Source organism: Lucilia sericata, unplaced genomic scaffold (assembly GCF_015586225.1).
Source record: "Lucilia sericata isolate MDLA Ls3-8-SP2 unplaced genomic scaffold, ASM1558622v1 Contig000629F_arrow, whole genome shotgun sequence".
In the NCBI taxonomy this organism is placed as follows: Eukaryota; Metazoa; Arthropoda; class Insecta; order Diptera; family Calliphoridae; genus Lucilia; species Lucilia sericata.
This window is the reverse complement of record NW_023994635.1, coordinates 81,031-102,414: the sequence shown is the minus strand read 5'-3', so window position 1 is coordinate 102,414 and position 21,384 is coordinate 81,031. Positions and strand designations below refer to the sequence as shown.

At 28.4% G+C, this 21,384-nt stretch overlaps 1 protein-coding gene across 1 annotated transcript; it reads left to right on the top strand.

Moving 5' to 3' along the window:
- Positions 1-7,259: 7,259 nt before the first annotated feature.
- On the top strand, positions 7,260-18,759 carry LOC119606849 (myb-like protein I; the record flags this gene model as incomplete). The annotated part of the gene is made up of 2 exons (XM_037960497.1): positions 7,260-7,502; positions 17,589-18,759. A coding segment is annotated over exon 2 (358 nt), but the record flags the coding sequence as incomplete, so codon positions are not given.
- Between the last annotated feature and the right edge of the window lie 2,625 nt (positions 18,760-21,384).

Genomic DNA, 21,384 nt, shown 5'->3' with positions numbered 1-21,384 from the left:
TTCGAGAAGTTTTCTATTGAAAATCAGCAAAATCGGTCCATAAATAATGGAGATATGAGCAAAAATCTGAGACAACCTCTGAAAATGTCATAAAAAATTGAAGAAAAAAAATTAACAACAAAAAGAAAACCTGTTATTGGTTTTTTTCAACTGATGTGGATTATGAGAAAAAACTTACATATATACATATGTATAAATGAGCAACAACAACACTTTGTATTGGAAAAAAATGTATGCGTGGATGTATTTGGTTTCATTGCGTTGTGTATTTTGTTTTTGTTGCTTTTTTGTGGATTCATTTCGTATGTTTGGATGTCTGTTGGTTTCATTGCGTTGTGTACGAAAACTGGCTAAAAGTGATTATAAGACACGTCATCAATGTATACTATACACAATCATCGGACATTCCTAATCGCATACCAGACACAGAATATGTCGGAAACTTTGAAGCGCTGATTCCAGATAGAATGTCTTGGCCAAGTGGAAAACTAGAGCAAACACCAGTAAGAATCCGTTGTTACATGGATGGTTCTAAATTGGGAGATAAAGTGGGCCTGGGGTTCTATATTGACGACCCAGAAACAGAAATATACCACCGTTTACCTAATCATAACACAAACTTCCAGCAGAAGTCCGAGCAATAACGGAATGTGTAAATTGGATAAAAATAAATATGGCGCCCACAGTCCTTAATATATTTACCGATAGCCAGAAGGCAATTAGGACGATATCAGGTAATAGAATTAAATCTAAGATCGTATTAGATTGTAAGAAAGCTTTAACTGAATACTCTCCCAGAGGTAAGGTTTACATCATATGGGTACTAGGCCACTCGGAAGTAGTTGGTAACGAAAGGCGAATGTAATAGCTTTAAATGGAAGAGAGCTCGAAGTAGTTAACGTGAGGAATGCAAACCCATTTGACGAAACAAAAGCTGAATTAAGAATATGGGTTAGAGAATACCATAAGGCCTCTTGGAATAATGAAACGGTGGTTTGAACCACAAAGATGCTATAGGGTGACCCTGATGAGAACAAGACGAGAAATCTCTTCAAAATGACCAAGTCTGAAGTTAATATGATGGTACGTATTCTGAGTGGATACACAGGATTACGAGCACATCTATTCAAAATTGGCCGTGCGGATTAAAACGAATGTAGAGCATGTGGAGAGAACAGTGAAACTCTGGAGCACTTTCTTTCCCACTGTCAAGTATTTGTCGAAGTTAGATCCAAGTATTTTGGAAGTAATGTTATTCCGAAAATAACATTCTTGACTAAGACTGATTAGAAAATTCTTAAGAATTTCGTCCAGGAAACTGAATATTGAAAAATAATATACTCAGTGAAAATTTTTTTCATGAAAAGGAGCGCACAACAGGCCCGATAGTGGCCTAGGTGTATTTCTTCGGATTTGATGTACTATACACCTTCCTAGCAACCTAACCTAATCTAGCACAAATTAGTTGTATATAATGTAAATGTATAAATACTGGTTCATTATTGTAGTAGTTCACTTTGAAAAAATTGTGAATTAGAGTCGAAGGATTCCATTTTGACAGGATCACACCTCAACTAAGATATAGTATTTAATAGTATTAGATCCAGTCATTAAGCGTGAAAAAATATCAGTAGGTCATTAATGTCTTTGCAGATAGCGCAGATTTTCCTTCTCTTTGCAACAACAATAAACCTAGCACGCAACGCCCTAGTAGCCTGCAAGCAACATCTACTACAATACTAGTATCTCTATGAAATTTAGCAGAAGTATGTTTTACATAAAGCTTATTTTATAGGGATCGGACCACATTTATATCCAGCTCATAATCATTTCTCCATCACTGTAAGAACTCATGTTGTAAGTGTATTAGTACTTTTTTTACATAGTTAACTTTCTATTATGGCTACTATTGTTATTATTTTTTATTGTTGTTTTTTTTTATGGTTTATTTTTTTCATTTATAATGATGAAAAGTATTTCATTATAATAATTTTTTAAGTGTAGCAAAGAACTCTATGCCGTATAATGCATACATCTTTCATACGTTTAGTTGTACGGGGTAACCTACAATACGTTTAAGTATGGGTGTTTGGGTAAATGTGGATAAGGACAATAGTGTATTTTTTTTTTTTTTTTTTGTTAGTTTTGTGTCCCATGTAGATTAAGTGTTAAAATAGGTTTAGAGTACTTAGCACACCATTTTACTTTTATACACATAAAAATAGAAAAATAATTTTTTAATTGTCGTTGCAAAAACTGGGTAGTTATTGTTAATATTATACATTTAAACTATAATAATATATATATAATATTTGTACAAAATATGGATAAATTATAGATAATTTATACCTGGATATATCAAAAATCATAAAAATTTAGTAGCTGACGTCATATAACTTATCTAAAAGTCAACCAAGAAATATTTCAGATAAAATTATTAGGACTTTTGTGTATTTTGATAAATAATTCTAATTCATAATACTATACACATACCAATCCAAAAACAACCTAACTGCTACTATTTTGACCACCACTTTACCATAAATATTTGCATGCATTACATTTTTTATGTCGCCTATAAAAAAATTTACTCGTTCTACCAAAATATTTGTCGTTACCTTTTACAAGTATTATTAGCAAAAGATTTTCAAGCATTCTTTTCTTTTAATTAGGGTAATAAATCAATTATTCCAATTAATTTGACAGAGTTTGTTATTTGAGTAGGGTTATTCTTCTTCTCTAAACACTCTCTACATCTCAGTTTGTATATGTGTATATCTATATTTATGTAAAATATGTAAATAATTTTTTTCTTATTTTGCAGCCTGAATATTGATTATATCTATATATATGTACATATAATATAATTTTGTTTTGTTTTTTGTATATGAGTAATTAAAATTTCAGGTTGTGGGGTTGTAAATATACTTTGCATTCTTAGACAATGTTTGGGTTTTGTTATTGTTGTTTTTGATGGGTCTTGAAATAATTTGTGCAACTTAAGACATTTTTTTACTTTTTTATTAATTGGTGATATCCTTTACATTTTTTGTTATAAATATGTATACTATTTTTTGTTATTTTATTATGTAAGTTAATTGAGTTGTTAATTTAATCGCTTTATTATTCATCAAGAAATAAAATTTTGTTTTACATATCGATACCATATATTCAAAAAGTGCTAAATCAATAAAGTCTAGTTTTCAGGAAAGCAAAAAAACTATTTAATTCGTGAAATATTACACTAAAAGACAATATTTCTTCCATAATACGTTTTTAACATCCTTACTAATTCTTACCTATGAACAAATTTTAATATTTTGCACATTTTAGCGACTTATTTAAGATAGCACTTTTTGGTCGACAAAAAAAAAAAAAACAAATATTTGTTCTAAGTTAGCATGTTTTGTTCAAAGAATAGAACAAAAATTTCTTCTAATAATATGCGTTATTTTATAATTTTATGAAATGTTTTTATACTCTTCACCTTCGTGAGAAGGGTATATATAAGTTTGTCATTCCGTTTGTAATTTCTATAATATAATTTTCCGACCCCATAAAGTACATATATTCTGGATCCTTATAGGTAGCGGAGTTGATTAAGCTGTGTCCGTCTGTCTGTCTGTCTGTCTGTCTGTCTGTCTGTCTGTCAGTCTGTCAGTCTGTCAGTCTGTCAGTCTGTCAGTCTGTCAGTCTGTCCGTCTGTCCGTCTGTGTGTTTGTTGAAATCAGTTTTTAGAGGACCCCAGATATCGGCGAGATCCGAATCTTCAATAATTCTGTTAGACATGCTTTCGAGAAGATCGCTATTTAAAATCAGCAAAATCGGTCCATAAATACCGGAGATATGAGCAAAAATCCGAGACAACCTCTGAAGATTTCATAAAAAAAACAATATTTTTTATGCTTTGATATAAGCAACAACAACAACACTGCTTATTCATTGAGTATTTCGTTTCATATGTTTGGATGGCTGTGTGTTTCATTGCCTTATGTATATTGTTTTTGTTTCTTGGTGCATTCAGTTTCGTATGTTTGGATGTCTGTTGGTTTCATTGCGTTGTGTATTTTTATTTCGTTTAGCGTTGTTGTTGTTTTGCTATTTTCTATTGCTATAATAATAATATAAACGGGAAAATGAAATAAATTAAAATTTTATAGAATTGATATTTTTTAAATACACTGTGGTGAAGGGTATATAAGATTCGGCACAGCCGAATATAGCACTCTTACTTGTCATATTTAAAATCGTTTATTTTTGGTATGTGATCGGAATTTTTTGGTCCAATTAAAAAAAAAACGTTATTTGAAAGTTACATCCGATGTTAAAAATAATGGACCTGGGTATGGAAAACTTTTATAAATAAGTGCTTGATAAAAACATAAACGTTTTTTCATCTTCAAGATCAAAATCGCAACAAAACGTTAAAAAAATATTTTAATTGTTTCCCTAATTTGGCTTATACTTAATATTTGTAATAACAATAAATCATTGACACGTATACGTACAGGTGTCGCTAATAAAAACATAGCAATTTCAAAATGTAAAACTTTCCACTTAAAATATAAAGATTAAGATGAAGTTATTTGGTTTATATGTTCACAATTTGTATTCTTTATGACGAGAACAACTTTGTCTCAGAGAGAAAATCAAACGGTTTGCAAGATATTAACCTGATCACTTTTTTGCAAAAATGACACCACATAAAAAGTGCATGACTTTGGGCAACACAGGGAGGTTCTTTTATCACGTAGTGGTGTCCGTATATGGTTATATTTTCAGGACATAAAAAAATACACACAGTGTAACACCATAAACTGTTATACTTGTATTAGTAAGAATTATACACTTGCCAAATGTATGCTGTTCTGTTATATAACTAAAAAAAATATGCCATAAAATATCTAAAATATAACAAAGAAGTCTTGAATCAAAAAAATACTGGGAAATTGTATACATAACATACATATACTTTAGAAAAAAATAACAAACTTCTTGAAGTGGTGAAAAGTGGTAAGTTTTCTAGATACATTCCTTTCAAGATAACCACAATAATAGACAAATTTTTATGAATTAAAATATATGCATAAATTTACAATTTTATCAACTAAATACTCTTGGCGTTTGGAATTTAACCTTTAAAACATTACTTTACTTTATGTTCTAGAGTAACTTTTTAGTCGAGTGCTTAAGTCTCAAATCTAATTGACATTTTATATGTGTACTGTGTGCGCCAGTATACGTATAGAATTTTTTATGTATATTTCTATTTTTCTGGTGTCTTTTTCAATAAATCCTATAGGGAATTGCATTATTTTCACATTATGTTTATTATTTTTACTTTTTTTTTATGTGGCTTTAGTTAAATACGTTTTGGCGCTTTATATGCGGTGTGCTATGGCACGGTGATGTGTTGTTTATAAAAAGGGGCATGCCACATTAAAACGAAGAAGAAGAAGCACATGTATAAAATTATGCCAGTAACCAAACAATCAACCATACAATATAGGAATAGAAATAAAAATCTAGAAATGTTTTCAGGCCTTGTGTGTTGGAAATGAAAATAAATGCGAATTTTCGAGCTATGAATGTGTTTGGTTATGCACATACGACGGAGGTATTTAAAAGGTATTTAGAAAAGTTAAAGATCTGCAAGGATTTCTGCTTGTTTGAAACATTCATTATAAAAATGTTTGAGAAAGGAGATGAGAAGTAACAATAAAAATTTAATACCCTTTTAAGCAACAAAAAATTTTTGAATTATTAAAAAAATATTATAAATTATCTAGAAATTGTAGACAGTAAACACTTAAGTATTGCCCTCTTTTGGTCTCAATATTTCTTTTTTACAATTTTTAACCAGTTTTTTTTTTTTGTATTATCGGATTTGTGGTCCTAAATCTAAAAAAAATCTCATTGCTTTAAAGCAACTTCTCATATGACCACGTACTTAGAGTCAGTCTTATATCAATAATGAAATTGTAAACATTAACATACATCGAGAGACTTACACATGCACGCACGTACACATTCACATATGGTGGCGAGATAAATAAACGAAGTAAAAATAAAAATATATATATATATATATTTTTTTGTTATACGTTCGTTTTTAATACCGAAGGGAATTTCACCATTTAATTTCTAAATACGAGGTCCTTATACATGTGTATGTGTGTAAGTGTGTTAAGGCGGTTAAATAGAAAAATTCAATAGTCTCTTGTTTTGTTAGCGTTAGCCTTATTGTTGCTACTGAACTCTTGTTGTTATCGTTGTTGTAGTTGTTGTACAAAAGGGTGGATTCGGCGCATTAAATGAAATCGATTTAATGCAAAAAAGGATTTAAATTACAAAAGGCCAAAAGCAACAGCAACAACTACAGACAAACATTCGCAGCAACAAAGAAACGAACACACGAACAACAATACAAAAGCAGAGCAGATGGCAGCGTAGATAACGTTGTTGATAACGGAAATTTTGTCAGAAGAGAAAGAGCAAATGAAAACAGATAACGGTAAAAACGTTGAACGTAAATGAGAACCAACTATAAAGAGTGTTTTCAACACAATAACGACTATATCTTATGATTTACAAACAGGACAAGACAGGAAAACGCTTGTTGCTGCATTTATTCAACACTTTTCGAAATTTTGAAAAATTATGTTGAATTTTTTCAATGTGTTGAGTTTCTTATATCTAAAGAGTATTTTACGCACATGAAGTTGTAATGGTTTATTGTGTTTCCTTCATAAAATAACACTCACTGAAAACAAATGAGTTGTTGCTGTTATCCCTATCAAAGAGTTGTTGATATTCTACTCCACATAACGTTAGAGCATCATCATCATTATCACGAAGGAATAAATAAACGAACAAAGAAAAACTACAACTCTATAGAGAAAAAATAAATAACACAAAGAGCATTTATACGTATGAGTGTTTAGGGAAACTTTCAACGTCAACTGCATCAGAGTTTGTGAAACTGTAAAATCGTACTCGGAAAATAAACACACAACATGTTTCGTTCAGCTGTCTACTACACACTCACTTATACATTCATACAAAAATTCCTACATTTTTCGTAACGTATATTTTTTCACTTCACAATACGTAGTTTTCCCTCTATGTGGCATTTTCACAATATTATTTTTCTGTTGTGTGTTTTATTTGATTTTCTTGCGTTTCGTTCTATGTATTTTTTTTTCCTTTTTTGATGATTTTAAAGCGAATGCATGAGTTTTTCAGTAAGAAAAGCGTCTCCTAACGGTTTAGTACGTACGCTTTGCGTTTTTTTTAGTATCAAAGAGTGTCGTTTATTTAATTTCGTAGGGATTCTTGTTGTATGCGAATTCGTTACTTTATTTTAACGTCTATTTTGAAAAGCGTAATAAAGTACTGGCGTGATTTTATTATTGTTGTAGTGTGCTCGTAAAAGTTTTGCGTGTGTGTGCGAAAAATGTTTTAATGAAACAAATAATAAAAATAATTCTAAATAAAATAAGGTTGGAATTTTTTAAAAGTTGTTTATGAAATAATTTGGAAATTTTAGAATTTTCTAAAGAATTTCCACAAAAAAAAACTTTTTGTTTCAGTGATTTTTTTTTGTTGGTTTGGTAAACTTGTTAGAGTTGTTGTCATTATGCATATATTAAAAAATTCACAATATATACATATTTTTAATAAAAATATTTATTTTTTATAATATTTTAAGTATTTGATAATTCATATCACACTGATTTAGTTGAGTTTACAAAAAAATTATGATATTTAGTCACTAATTTTAAATATTTTCTATAATATTTTAAAATTGTATATCATACAGAATTAATTTTTTGAATTCAACAAATTGTGTGCCCCCAATACTTGTACAATAAATAGTAAGTTCTAAATATAATGTTTGTTTTATGTTTGTATTGCTGGTCCGTGAATTACATTTTAAATATTTTTAAAATTTATAATTTTTATTAAAAAAAAAAAAAAAAAATAAAGATTTTAGTAACAAATCACTTAAAAAGTTTTTTATTGTTATTTTATTGAAGTATTATAGGGTTTTTATTTTCAATAGAAATTAAATTTATATGATTTGACTTTTTCAAAAAAATATTTATCAAAGAGGTTTTGTACCTTACCCTTTCCGATTATAATGAAACTTGGTACGCACATTCTTTGTATAAATACGAAGATTAGAGTTCTCCAAAATTTCCAAATTCATTACGATTTAGCTTTAATTGAGGTTAAAAGTTCACATTTTTTAAGATTTTTTTCAACAAGCATTAAATTTTATATCTTAGATATAGGCCTAATGAAGGCCTATGTCTTTTAGTTTGATCATATTTTAATTAAAATATTATAGTTTTAACATAAGGATAATGATATCGAAAACGCCTTTCAGTTATGAACATATTAAAAAGGGTATCTTCCATTTTCATTATTCCTTCACCAAAAAAGCTTATAGTGTTTTCAATAAAACATAAAAATTTCAGAATGGGACAATGTGAACATTTCAAATAAATAAACTTTTGGTAAAAAAAACCCACATCATTTCCATACAAATTTCAAAAATTATAATTTTATTTCCTGATAAGCTCAATAAAAGTCTGAAAAATTCCAAACAAAGAATAAATAATTTATTAACAAAAACTTATAAATTTTTAAATTTGTATGGAAATGATGTGAGTACTTTTAATAAAAGATGATTTTCTTGAGATTCCCTCATTGTTCCCACTCTGAGTTTTTTATATTTCTCTCATGACATTATAAGCTACTTTTGGTGAAGGAATACAAAAATGGAAAGTAGCTATTTTGAGATATCTTTCAATCAACAACATTTTTGAATATTATTATCCTTGTATTGAAATTATAATATTTTAATAATAGTAATATTAAACTGTAAGATATAGGCTTTATTTATAGACTAAAACTATTAAAATCGGTTAGATAGTTTAGAAAATATATGATGTCAAATTTAATGCTTGTTGAAAAAAGTCTTAAAAGTATGAATTTTAAATCTCGATAAAATCTAAACCATAATGAATTTTGGAGAACTTTAAATTTTTTATATACACGAGGAAAATGCGTATCAAATTTCATAGAAATCGGAAGGGGTCAAGTTCAATATCCAATTTTTTAGTTCGAAATTTTTTGAAATTATCCAAAGTTAAAGAATTAATATAAAATAACAATAATAATCATAAATCAAATATCACAATAGAAAGAAAAAAATCAAATACCATAATTAAAAAAAAATTGTTTACCAGTTAAACCCTCTAACATCACTTTGAACTTAGTTAAACATTTCATTACATTTGTAATTAATTCAATTATGGTATTAATTGGCTTTTCACATTTTTCCCCTTACTTTTCTTCTTATGATTTTTTGTTTTGATATAAATTTAAAATTTGTTTCAATAAGCTATTTGCAACAAGTGAGAATACAGCTGCGCCTAATCTTAAAATAGTGTATTTTAAAGAAATGTTAGTTTGTTTTAAATATATTTTTTAAATATTCTTATTATTTTTATTGTTTTAAAATTTAATTTTTTTTTTTTAATTTAAAAAAATCTAATTTTATTAAATAATTCTTTCCATCCTTTATGGTAATCGTTAACCGTTACAAATCTTATATAACACCCTGTAACAATTTTGAAAAAAAAAAAACTTGCACACACAGAAAAGTTGATATGCATGTGAAACAAGAGTTCATTTATAGCAATTCTGCATACTCCGACTTTTATAATCAGCTCTTATGTCCTTGTAAAAGGACTTCAAAATTTTTAAGGACTTACAATTTCAAACGGATATTTTAAATATTTATATGTGTTGTATGATGCTAATATTGTTATCAAATGAAAGCTGGGAATCTGTACATTCCACCTTTGAACTAACAAAATATTAATTATTAAAAACAATATATTTTTGTTCAATTTTTAAACCGTGATTACCTTTATATGCGTCAGTTATGAACAGATACTCATAAAATTTTGTACATAGATTTCGTTTTGTATAGAACTTGTTTATGTCACTCGTATTTTAAACAAGGAAAACTTTATTTAACCCTTTCCTGAAGGGAACCTTTTATAGGGGCTATGGTCAGTTATAGATCAGTCCTCATTAAATTCGGAATGAAGAATTATGTTATTTAGTATATACATTTTATGTCAATTTTCATCGTTGTACTAGTAATTTTCTGAATCCTCCCCATCAAATTTTCTAAAGAGGACCTTATATGGTGCGTAGGGTCAATTATGGACCGATCCTCAAAAAATTTGGTTGAAAGATTTTGGCTCATATGAAACTTACTTATACCGAATTTCATCCCTATACTCGTACTTCTAAAACAGTTATGCCCGTTAAAGCTGTTTTTTGGAGGTCCACTTGTATGGGGGCTACCCGAGAACAAACCTTATCAATAAAGAATATTTATGTAAAATTTCAACCATCTAGCTTCTCCCATGTGGGCCCTATCGTGATTTCAACAGACGGACAGACAGACAGACGGACGGACATGGCTAGATCGTCTTAGAATTTAATAACGACCCAGAATATATATACTTTTATGGGTCTACGACTAATATTTCGATGTGCTACAAACGGAATGACCATCTTTTTTGATGGTGGGTATAAAAAGGTCTCATTTTCGAAACAAAAATTGTTAACTACTTTTTTGGTACAAATTTTCTTTAAGCTTCCATTTCCTTTTTAATCCTGTTGAATTGAAATAAATAATTTTATTTTAAATCAAAGGTTCTCAGCTTCATTTGATATTAATATTAATACCAACTTTTTTATATAAATTTGAAGTCGTATGTCCTTTAAACTTTAAGGTCCTTTTACAGGGCAATAAGTTCTGATTATGAAAAACTGTGTACACAGAGTTAATACCAATGGTCCACAGTTTCCTGTACAGATAGATTTTTTCGTGTGTGAAAATGAGTGCTGCAAGGTGTAATAAAATCTAAACGACATAAGCTATATGCTTTTATTATCAGATGTGCTTTGTCTTTGTATGAAACAACTACCCTGGTGTGCAAAAATTACCAAGCATACCTGACCATACCATTTTCCTTTATATCTTCTTCCTTTTTTGTAATATCTCTTGATATTGATGATACTGCACCAAGTCAAAAAATGTAGTTTCATTTAAAATTTCGATATGCTGAGAGCAGTTCTTGAAGTTTGTATTTATAAAAAAAAAAAAATACAAACAAATACAATCCAATAATTATGTACTTAATTAAGCTTTATTTTACATACTTCATCGACCTTCTTAAGTTTACATATTTGTGGACATTAAAAGATTTTATTTTTTAAGATTCCAATCTAACTTTGGAACCTCTTTCGCAAATTTCCTTGATGTTATATACAACTAACGATGCGAGATTACAAGTCTGTATCCAGCCCTCATTGACAGTATTGAATAAATATCTTATCAAATATTATGAAAAAAGAAAATTAAAATTTTATAAAGTTAAAGCGATAGGTGTAGTTTGATCCTTATATCGATTTGTCTATATATCAATAATTCAATCAGACATGCTTCTCTAAGTTAGCTATTTAAAACCACCAAAATTGGTCCATATATAAAGTAGAAACGAGCATAATTCCAAAAAATCTGTAATTTTAATTTTATTATTTTTTTATAGTTTTCTGGATATGATGTGAATTTTATATATTGAAAGTTATGTATTATTATTGATATACATAATGCCTGAAAAAAATAATGTGTTTAAAATATATAAAAATATGTGTTTTTGTACAATAAAAAAAATAAAATTATATCTTGAATTTTTTATTTCCGGTTTAAATTAAAAATATAACGTATTTAGTTTGAACTTATGTATTTTAATTTAAATTTTTGCAAATTGTTTTCTATTAAGTACTGTTAAAGAATTTTGTAAAAATTTTAGTAAAAGGATTAAATTTTTAAAGTAGTATTGTTCAAATGCTTTGCATTTCAAAAACCTTAAATATTTATTTATATCATAAGTACTTTTTACAAACAAATGTATTTTAAAAAGTAGAAATACAATATATTTTGTAATATTCCTTACAAAATACCACAATTTCATTAAAACTCAGCATTAAATATTTTAGAAATTTTAAATTAAGAAATTTATTTTTATAAAAGCCAACAACTTTAAATACCGCATTCAACAATTTTCTTTTAATGTTTGAAAATCTAAATGGCTAAACATGAAATAAAATTACCAACAGTAAAACGCAAAGATGAAGTAATTGATGTTAATAATTTAATTATAATCACTTTTAATTTTTCATTCATTTCCATTTAAAAGCTTAAAACCACAGGCAAGAAATAAACTCTAAAAGGTTTTCATTTATACTCGAGAGAGGGCAAGGGAAAACACACAAAATTTAAGAAGAAAAAAAAATATATTACCATTTAAATTTGGGTCAACATTCATTTTTGTTTTGGCGTTGCTGTTAATGTGCAAACATTTGTTTTAAATATTACAAATTGATAAAGATTTTTTAGTTACGATTTGGAAATATATACCAACATATTTGAATTTAATTCGAATGATTCAAAAGAAAATAATAAAAATTCATTATATAATTTATTGCAAAACAGGATTTTGTGTTGGCTTTATTTATATTCGGTTGTAAAAGTCCTTATAATATTTTAAGAAAATTAACAAATGTTAATATACACTACTTTATGATATTTCATCTGAAATTATTCTTCATTATTTACGTTAACAACATTTTATTTATTTTTCCACAAGAAAGGAAAAGAAAATATTTCCTTTTTTATTCCAGCCCTAAGTTAAATGTATTTTATGTATTTAAATATGACTTTTTAAATTATTGTTATCTTTGTATATATTTTCTCTTTTTTTTTGGTTTTGCTATTATTTTTTCATTTTGTTTTAATTTTCGGTTTCTTTTTACGCATTTTAAAATACATAATAATTAACAATAAAAAAACGCAAGTTTTCACTATACTGACACTATATAAACAAATATATATATTCGGCTGTGCCTAATTTTATATACCCTTCATCATAATGTGTTTAAAAATATATATACATATATTTTTATTAATTTTTGAAAAGTATATAATTCTGGTTCCTTATTAAATTTTAAGGCGATTAAGCCATGTCCGTCCGTCTGTCTGTTGAAATCACGTGGGAGGAGCTAGACAGCTGAAATTTTGCATTAATATTCTCTATTGATAAGGTTTGTTTGGTATTGAAAATGGGCGATATTGGTCAACGTTTTCGGATAGCCCCCATACAAGTGGACCCCTAAAAAACAGCTTTAACGGTCATAACTGTTTAAAAAGTACGAGTAAAGCGATAAAATTCGGCATAAGTAAGTTTTGTATAAAGCAAAATATCTCTACCAAAATTTTCGATCGGTCGGTCTATAATTGACCCATATAAGGTCCCCTTCAAAAAATGACTATAAATCTCATGAAATTCTACACACATAAGTTTTATATGAGCCAAAATCTCTCTACCAAATTTAGTGAGGATCGGTCCATAATAGACCCCATATAAGGTCCCCTTCAGAAAATTACTTAAACGATCACTGCTGGCTTAAAAATACGTTAATCTTGTTACCGAATTTCATATAAACCCCCTTCAGAAAATTACTTTAACGCTAAATACTGGCATAAAAATGCGAGTACAGCGATGATATTCGATGTAAACAAGTTTTATATGAACCTAAATCGATCTACAAAAAGTTATGAGAATCGGTCAATATTTGACCCTTCCCTCCTTTTCTGAAAATGTTAACAACAGTTAACTTTTTATTTATAAAAACTGAATACAACACCAACATGTGATCAACTTCTCAAAAGCGACAGAATTATTAAAAAGTTACATACCGAAGATATCTGGAATCTTCAGAAAATTTAATTTAACAGATAGACGGACATAGCTTAGTAGACTCCTCTGTTTATAGGGATATAGTTTATATAACATTTGGATTCGGAAAATCACACAGAATTAAAATGTCTTGTATTCCCTTAATGTTTTAGAATTAGAAAGCTGTTTGATATATTTAATTCGTTAAAGTTGAGTATGAACCTTACGTATCCAAAATTTAAGCTTTTTATCTGTTAAGAATATGATCACTTAAAAGTTGAAAATTAAAAAAAAAGGTTTGAAATTTAAAACAGATTCAAAATTCTACCCAATGGATTGACTTTGTGTTAAAAAATGATTTTCAGCAGATTTGGATGTGGATATTCCATAACAGATGATTATTATAGTGGTAGTATAGGGTATAAATATGTGGGGGAATAAGGCATAAGGCATGTTCATAAACCAGAGAAAGAACATTAAATGAATAACTAAAGAACAATTACAATAAAAAAGAGCATAAATATGTATGTAAAATAGAGTGTCCCTAGAAACAGCCTTTTAAAGAAACTAATATAGGAATACCACTAAACCAATACGCAATAATTTACTGAGCACGAGAAAAATAACAGAAAATTTGGAAGGGCCATAGTTTTGAATCTCATCTCAATATGTAAAAAAAAAATCTGCAATTTATCCAAAATTGATCTCAAAAGTTCGGTAATTTTGAGATGATTATGGAAAAATATTTATAAAATTTTTTTAGAGTATTTTTAGTGCACAAAATGATTTGTAGTGGGTGGGTACAAGGTATATTATTTTCACTTTTTATCGAAATGGGTGTCAAAATTGTGGTAATTTTTAGCTAATACAGAAAAATATTAAAAAAAAATTATCATTTAGTTTGATCCATTTCAAAATTTTTTAGATTATTTTATAATTTATGTGCCCCTTATAATGCATTAAAAACCGTTTTACTGACCCGTAATACTCAAACAAACATTTTAATAATTTTTCTCGCAAGAAGCTTAAAATTTAGAAATTTTGAGCTCATTATACCCTACACCACTTTAGTGGGGAGGGTATATTGGGTTTGTGCTGATGTTTGTAACATACAAAAGTATTCGTCCTATAACCTTAAAGAATCGATTAAGCTATGTCCGTCCGTCTGGCTGGCTGTCCATAGAAACCTTGTGCGCATGGTACAGGTCGCAACTTTAAAGATAATTAGATGAAATTTGGCCCAAGGACGAAGTTTGTTGAAAATGATTAAAATCGATCCATTATTTCACCTAGCCCCCATACAATAGAACCCCCCGAAAAGGGCTTCTGAGCTCATAAAAAGCGGCACAACTAAGTTATATACAAGTCTTGATGACCTCGCTAAATTTCATAAAGATCGGGCTTCATTTGACCCTAGCTCCCATCAAAGTCCCCTTTAGAAAATTACTTGAATGCCCAAAATTAACTTATAAACACAAATATCGCGATGAAATTCAACACAAATAAATATTATATATACATATATAATACATTCACAAAACTTTATCGGGTTTGGTCCATATTTGATTTTCAAGCGCTGGTAGAGAACCCTAATATACAATGTACACCCTAATATACAATGTACATTGTATATTAGAGTGGTCCCAAAGTGAAAGATGCTTATATTCTCTCGAACTAAAGGTAGCATTTTACAATGCCGATAATTTGCTTCTCGTTATTATATGTATACGGGAAGATAAGCTGGCGGAAAGATCACCATATGTAACTTAAAACGATTTATCTGCATGTAAAAAATTTAAAATTTTAAAGAAAAATTTAAAAAATTTTAATATCTTTGAAATATTGTAAAAATCGAAAGCACATCTCAAAGACTTTTCATGCGATGTCAAAATTTCTTAGATAGAGACCTTTTATAATTTGACCCAGTTTACCAAACATTACCCTGAAAAAAAATTTTGAGATATGGCATCATTGAATGAAATAATTTTTACGTTTCGTTAGGAATATCAGTATAGGGGGATTACCCTATTTTACATATATTCCTACATACAATATTTTTATATACAACCAAAATAAAACAACATTATTATACTTTGTGAAATGTAAGGAAAAACAAACAAATAAACAACGATTTCACATCATCAACAACGATTAAGAAGAGACAACAGCTGCAACAACAAGCCGTTGTTATCTTTTGTACCCTACATTAATAGTATGTTATACAATAGCATGTAGATATCACTGTGTGTAATTTTTTAAGTCATGGATGAATAACCATATACGGACACCACTATATGATAAAAGACCAAAAATAAGAAGACCCGTGTCTTCCAGTTTTGACCAAAGTCATGAACTTTTTTAGTTATAAGCCCCACAAAGATTTGACGCCTAGGTGTCATTTTTGAAAAAAGTGATCATTTTCTCAGGTTCATATCTTGCAAACCATTAGGAATTTTGATTTACTCTCTGAGGGAATGTTGTTGCTCTTATCACAAAGAACAAAAATTGTAAAAATTCGTCATGATCAGAATCACAAAAATTATTATTTTTTTTTTAATGTCTTTCCATGTTCAGGTCTATAAGTAGCAAACCGTTCCAAATTTAAGAAAACAAAAATGTACCTAAGATCTCAATAAACAATTTTCCAGAATATATGAACTTCCTAGGAATGATAGGTAAGTCGCAAAAGTGAAAAGTTTCCTGAAAATTGTTTTAATTCTGATCATCAAGATTTTGTTCTTTGTGATAAGAGCAACAACATTCCCTCAGAGAGAGCAAATAAAAATTCCGAACGGTTTTCAAGATATGAGCCTGAGAAAATGATCACTATTTTCAAAAATGACACCGAGGCCCCAAATCTTTGGGGGCCTATAACTAAAAAAGTGAATGAATTCGGGCAAAACTGGAAGACACGGGTCTTCTTATTTTTGGTCTTTAAGCATATAGTGGTGTCCGTATATGGTTAATTTTTTCGTGTTGCACTGTGTATTTGAATAAGCCATATCCTAAAAATAAGAAATAATCAAAACAATAATTTATTTTAAATAAATATATTTTTTGGACCGAAAAAAACAATTTGGTTTAAAACGTGACTTTGTTTGTGACTTTGTAATCAACAAATATAAAAAAAAAATCAATAAACCATTTATTTATTTTTATTGACTCTTTTTTGATTATTATAATAATTATAATAGATATGTAAGCCGAAGAAAATCAAAGCTAATTACAAAATGAATGGAATCAAAACTTAAATATTTTACAATTGTTAAACCCTACAAACATTATTAAACTAGATAATTAGTTTATCTCATTTGCCATAAACTTCAATAAAATACAGGTGATGTATGAGTAATAAATAACTTATACCTCTCGAAATACTCACTTTAACTTCCGGATATGTAGTGTTAATTGTGACTGATCCCTGCCGATTATGGTTTTAATTTCTCACTTGCCTTTATTATTACATACATTATCTATATACTCACTAAATACACATACATTTGTATATTTTTTAAATAATAGTTTGTATGTTTTATTCCATACTAGTTATTTGGCTTTGCATATTGCTTTTAGCTATATTTTTCGGTAGCATTTGTGGCAATGTTTTTATATTTGTTTTTATACCATAGCATACAACTAAAACAATCACAAACAAGCATCAACAACATTAGAATGACAACAACTGCTAGCTAGTATTCAAAATCCCTGAAATAAGAAAAACGAAATAATAACAACCAAAATTCTCTATTCTTTTAGTGTGAAATTCGTAATAGCAAACAAAAAAAATGAAACAGATTTGAAGGAAAAATTGTTAGAGAACAAAAACTGAAAATCGAATATACATATAGTACCCTGTATGCAGCAGAAAAAAAAACAATAAAAAACGAAAGCAAACATCTAGCATGGAGAGTGGAAAGCAACATTTGTGAACTTCCGGTTGAATAACTATATAAGTGCTAACACAGGGAGACAGAAAATTCAAGGGAACGCAAGTAGGAGAGAGTGCAGAGAAGCAAAAATATACAAAAACATACCAGAAAAAATAACAGCAAAAATCAACAAAAGCTAACAAAACCAGCAAAAATAACAAACAAAATAAAAAAAAAACTGAAAATTGTTCAACAAACTCCCACATTCACACACAGAGACATTCATACAACACTAACACACACACACATAAAAGCAGACAAACATTTTGCAATTGCAGTAGAAAAAACATCACATGCAGACACATTGATTTTAACAAAAAAAAGTACGAAAAAAATATATAAAAGTATACACATATAATAAAAAGTGAAATTTTATAATTTTAATACCAAAACGAAAGAAAGTTTGTAAAACAAAAATTCCCTTGTATACAATATAAAACGCAAAAAAAAAATAATATTTATTTCCTAAACGACCTTTTGCCAACAAAAATAATTTAAAAATAAAATTTCTAACGTACTTTGTATTGAAACTGAAAACGTTTTAATTTAAAGTGAAAACAGAATTACACTTCTAATTGCAGTTAAATTCAAGTGATTTAAAAACCAATAACAAACAAAACCAAGAAATACACATAAAATTATGCTGGCCATGTCAACACTCATGATGCCAGCACCTACTATAGCCATGGGTGCGGCACCACCACCGCCACCCACACAAATAACAATGGGTCCTCATAAGCCACCGGAAACTAAACTCTTAGCCATACATCCGGCTGCTGCTGCAGCTGCGGCGGCAGCTCATGCTCAACATCATCATCAGCAACAACATCCGGCTCATATGCAACAACATAATGGTCAACATACTCAACAACAGCAGCAGTTGTTAGCAACACATCATCAACAACAGCAACAACCACACTATCAACAGCAGCAACAACAACAACAATCGGATCGTCTCTTACAGCAACAACAACAGTTGTCAACTACTTCTAAACCAGGTAAGTGAATGAACTTTTTGTGTTTTCTGTTTGGGAAAAGGTTTTAATATATAAATATGTACACATGCACTAGAGTGTTCCGTGAAAAAGCTTTTTTGTGTATTTGATTTAGGTTTAAGTTTCAAATCATGTGTATTTATGTACTGAAAACATACTGAACTGATAAAAGTTTAGACCTTGAAAAATTTTATTTCTTATTTTTTACGGACTCATAATATGAAGTGTGCCTACAAAAAACTTTTTTGCGGTATACTCTAATATGTACTTATAGGATAGTACTACTAATGTACATTTCTATTTATTTTCTTATCATATCTATAAAAACATAATAAATATTTAGCATACCTTATATCTTTGGTACATTGAGTAATTTCTGTCTACAAATACAAACATATCGTTAGAATTACTAAACTTTTTTTTAACATTAACAGACTATTCATCCAATTTTTTGGTACATTTTTTTGGGCCTTTATAACTTTTGAACTAATAAACAAAATAACATTTTTGTAAATATTTTGAATATATCTCCCAAAATTAGGAGACACCTGTTTCGTACTTTTTTGGATGTAAAAGGGAGAAAACTTTTTTTTGGTACTTTTTTTTAGCACATTAAGAAAACTTTTTCGATTTATTGAAGTATTCCTATTAAATTACGGACTAACTCTGTAATATTTGTTGAAACAAAATTTTTGCTATTTCACTGGGGAAAAAAGTACCAAAAGGTGGAAAAACGGGAAATTTAATTGTATTCAAACTCATTGAGCCAATTTTTATACTCACACAAAATAAGCTATTGGTATATTATTTTGGAATTCGAGTACAAAGGCCTATATAGAACCGAGTAAATTGCTTGATACTTTTTGAAAGCACAATTTTTCTGGAACAAATGAATGCAGATTTGAATCGTTTGAGTTTTATCTGTGATATAGAGATTTAAATACGGAGCATTTTGTAAAGTTAATTCTCAAAAAAATGTATTTCTAGACGAAAAGGGAAAAAATTGTTGAATTTATTTCACTTTTGGTACTTTTTCTTTCTTCAAATGATACTCTTTATATGTTCTATAATATGAATTCAAAACACATGATTATTAAACATACACGGTTATCATTGAATAAGATTTTTTAAGAGAGAACGTTTTAGTACTTTTTATGGTTTTGAACCATATAAGGATATCTAAGGAAATTTTATTGACCTATGTAGATTCTTACGTTCAGGTCAGTAACACATTCAACAGATGAATTAGTAGAAAGAATAAGAAAGTAATCTTATATTTATATTGATAAATTAACTTTTGCCACTTTCTTATTCAAATAACTATTTTCTATTAAAATCGGATTTACTCTAATTAGAAGTTCTTTCTCCACTTAAAGTCCAGCAGGCGTACTAAAATAAAATGTTGCCTTTTTATATGTATAAAACTAGTGTAAATAATTTCAGTTTATTAGTGTCAAGTAAAGCATCAGTTACTGCCACTTGTAAAATGTCTGACGGCTTTGTGTATCTTTTAATTTATTATTTTTTTCTAACTCTCATACTCAACTTAGGCCTAGAGACAAGTTGTATTAAAATGAAGTTAAGTAGTTGTATTATGTTTAAATGCAAAGTTATTGCATGATTTAGCTGTTGTTTTAGATGCTCCTCGAGAGTTTTACTTACAGATATCCTACAGTAGGCAGTATTACTTACACTCAATTTAGGCTAATTTATTAAATAGTACAAAATCTTTTCTGAAAACGAAAACTTTAAAAATAGCTAATAAATCAGGAAATCATTTATGATTATGAATTAGAAATTCTTTAGTTTATGTAGCAACTTTAATTTCCGGTTCTGACCGCATAAAACTAACTGTCTCAGTTATCCTTGTTGTTGTTTTGTTTATTTTTACCACAAAAGTTTGTTTAGACATAAAAGACTGAAGAAGTAATTTTCTTAAAACTTTAGAACTTCACACTATTTAAAGTGTGGAAATTTTCACTTTTTAGCATAATATTATTTATTTTCAGAGAAAAGTATATACACAAATAGTATATAAAATAATATACATTTTGTAGTTACTATACCATAGAAATATATACATATGTATATTTACTAGGCACTTAAATTGTATATATGTATGTATGTACATACATACAATTGTGTATATTTCTATATACAGTGTGTATTTACCTATATATTTATCTCTAGTTATGGTTATACCATTATTTTACTTCCGTTTGTATATTTTTGTAATGAAAGTAATATTTAGTTGTATACAAAAAAGGATAGTATACGAAGAAAATATATTAGAATTTTTAGAAAAATATTCCTGTTTAGAAAGAAATAAGAAGTAAACAAAACAATAAGAGTAATACTCAATATTTAAATATATAATCTTCCCGGTTTTTGAAAACACATATTCCAAAATGCTTTAGATATTCTTTGGTAAATTTTTCAGATTTTTTTTTAAAAGAGTCTTTAGATTTTCTATTATAAACCCTTTAAATTCTACAAATTATCAATGGAATTAAGGAATTCTAATAGAATTTCTTTGGAAAATTTTTCAAAATTTCTTTAGAAAGTGCTTCAGTATTTCTCTTAAAAACCTATTTGCTTGCCTTTAAAGCGCCTTGGCGACACATCAAA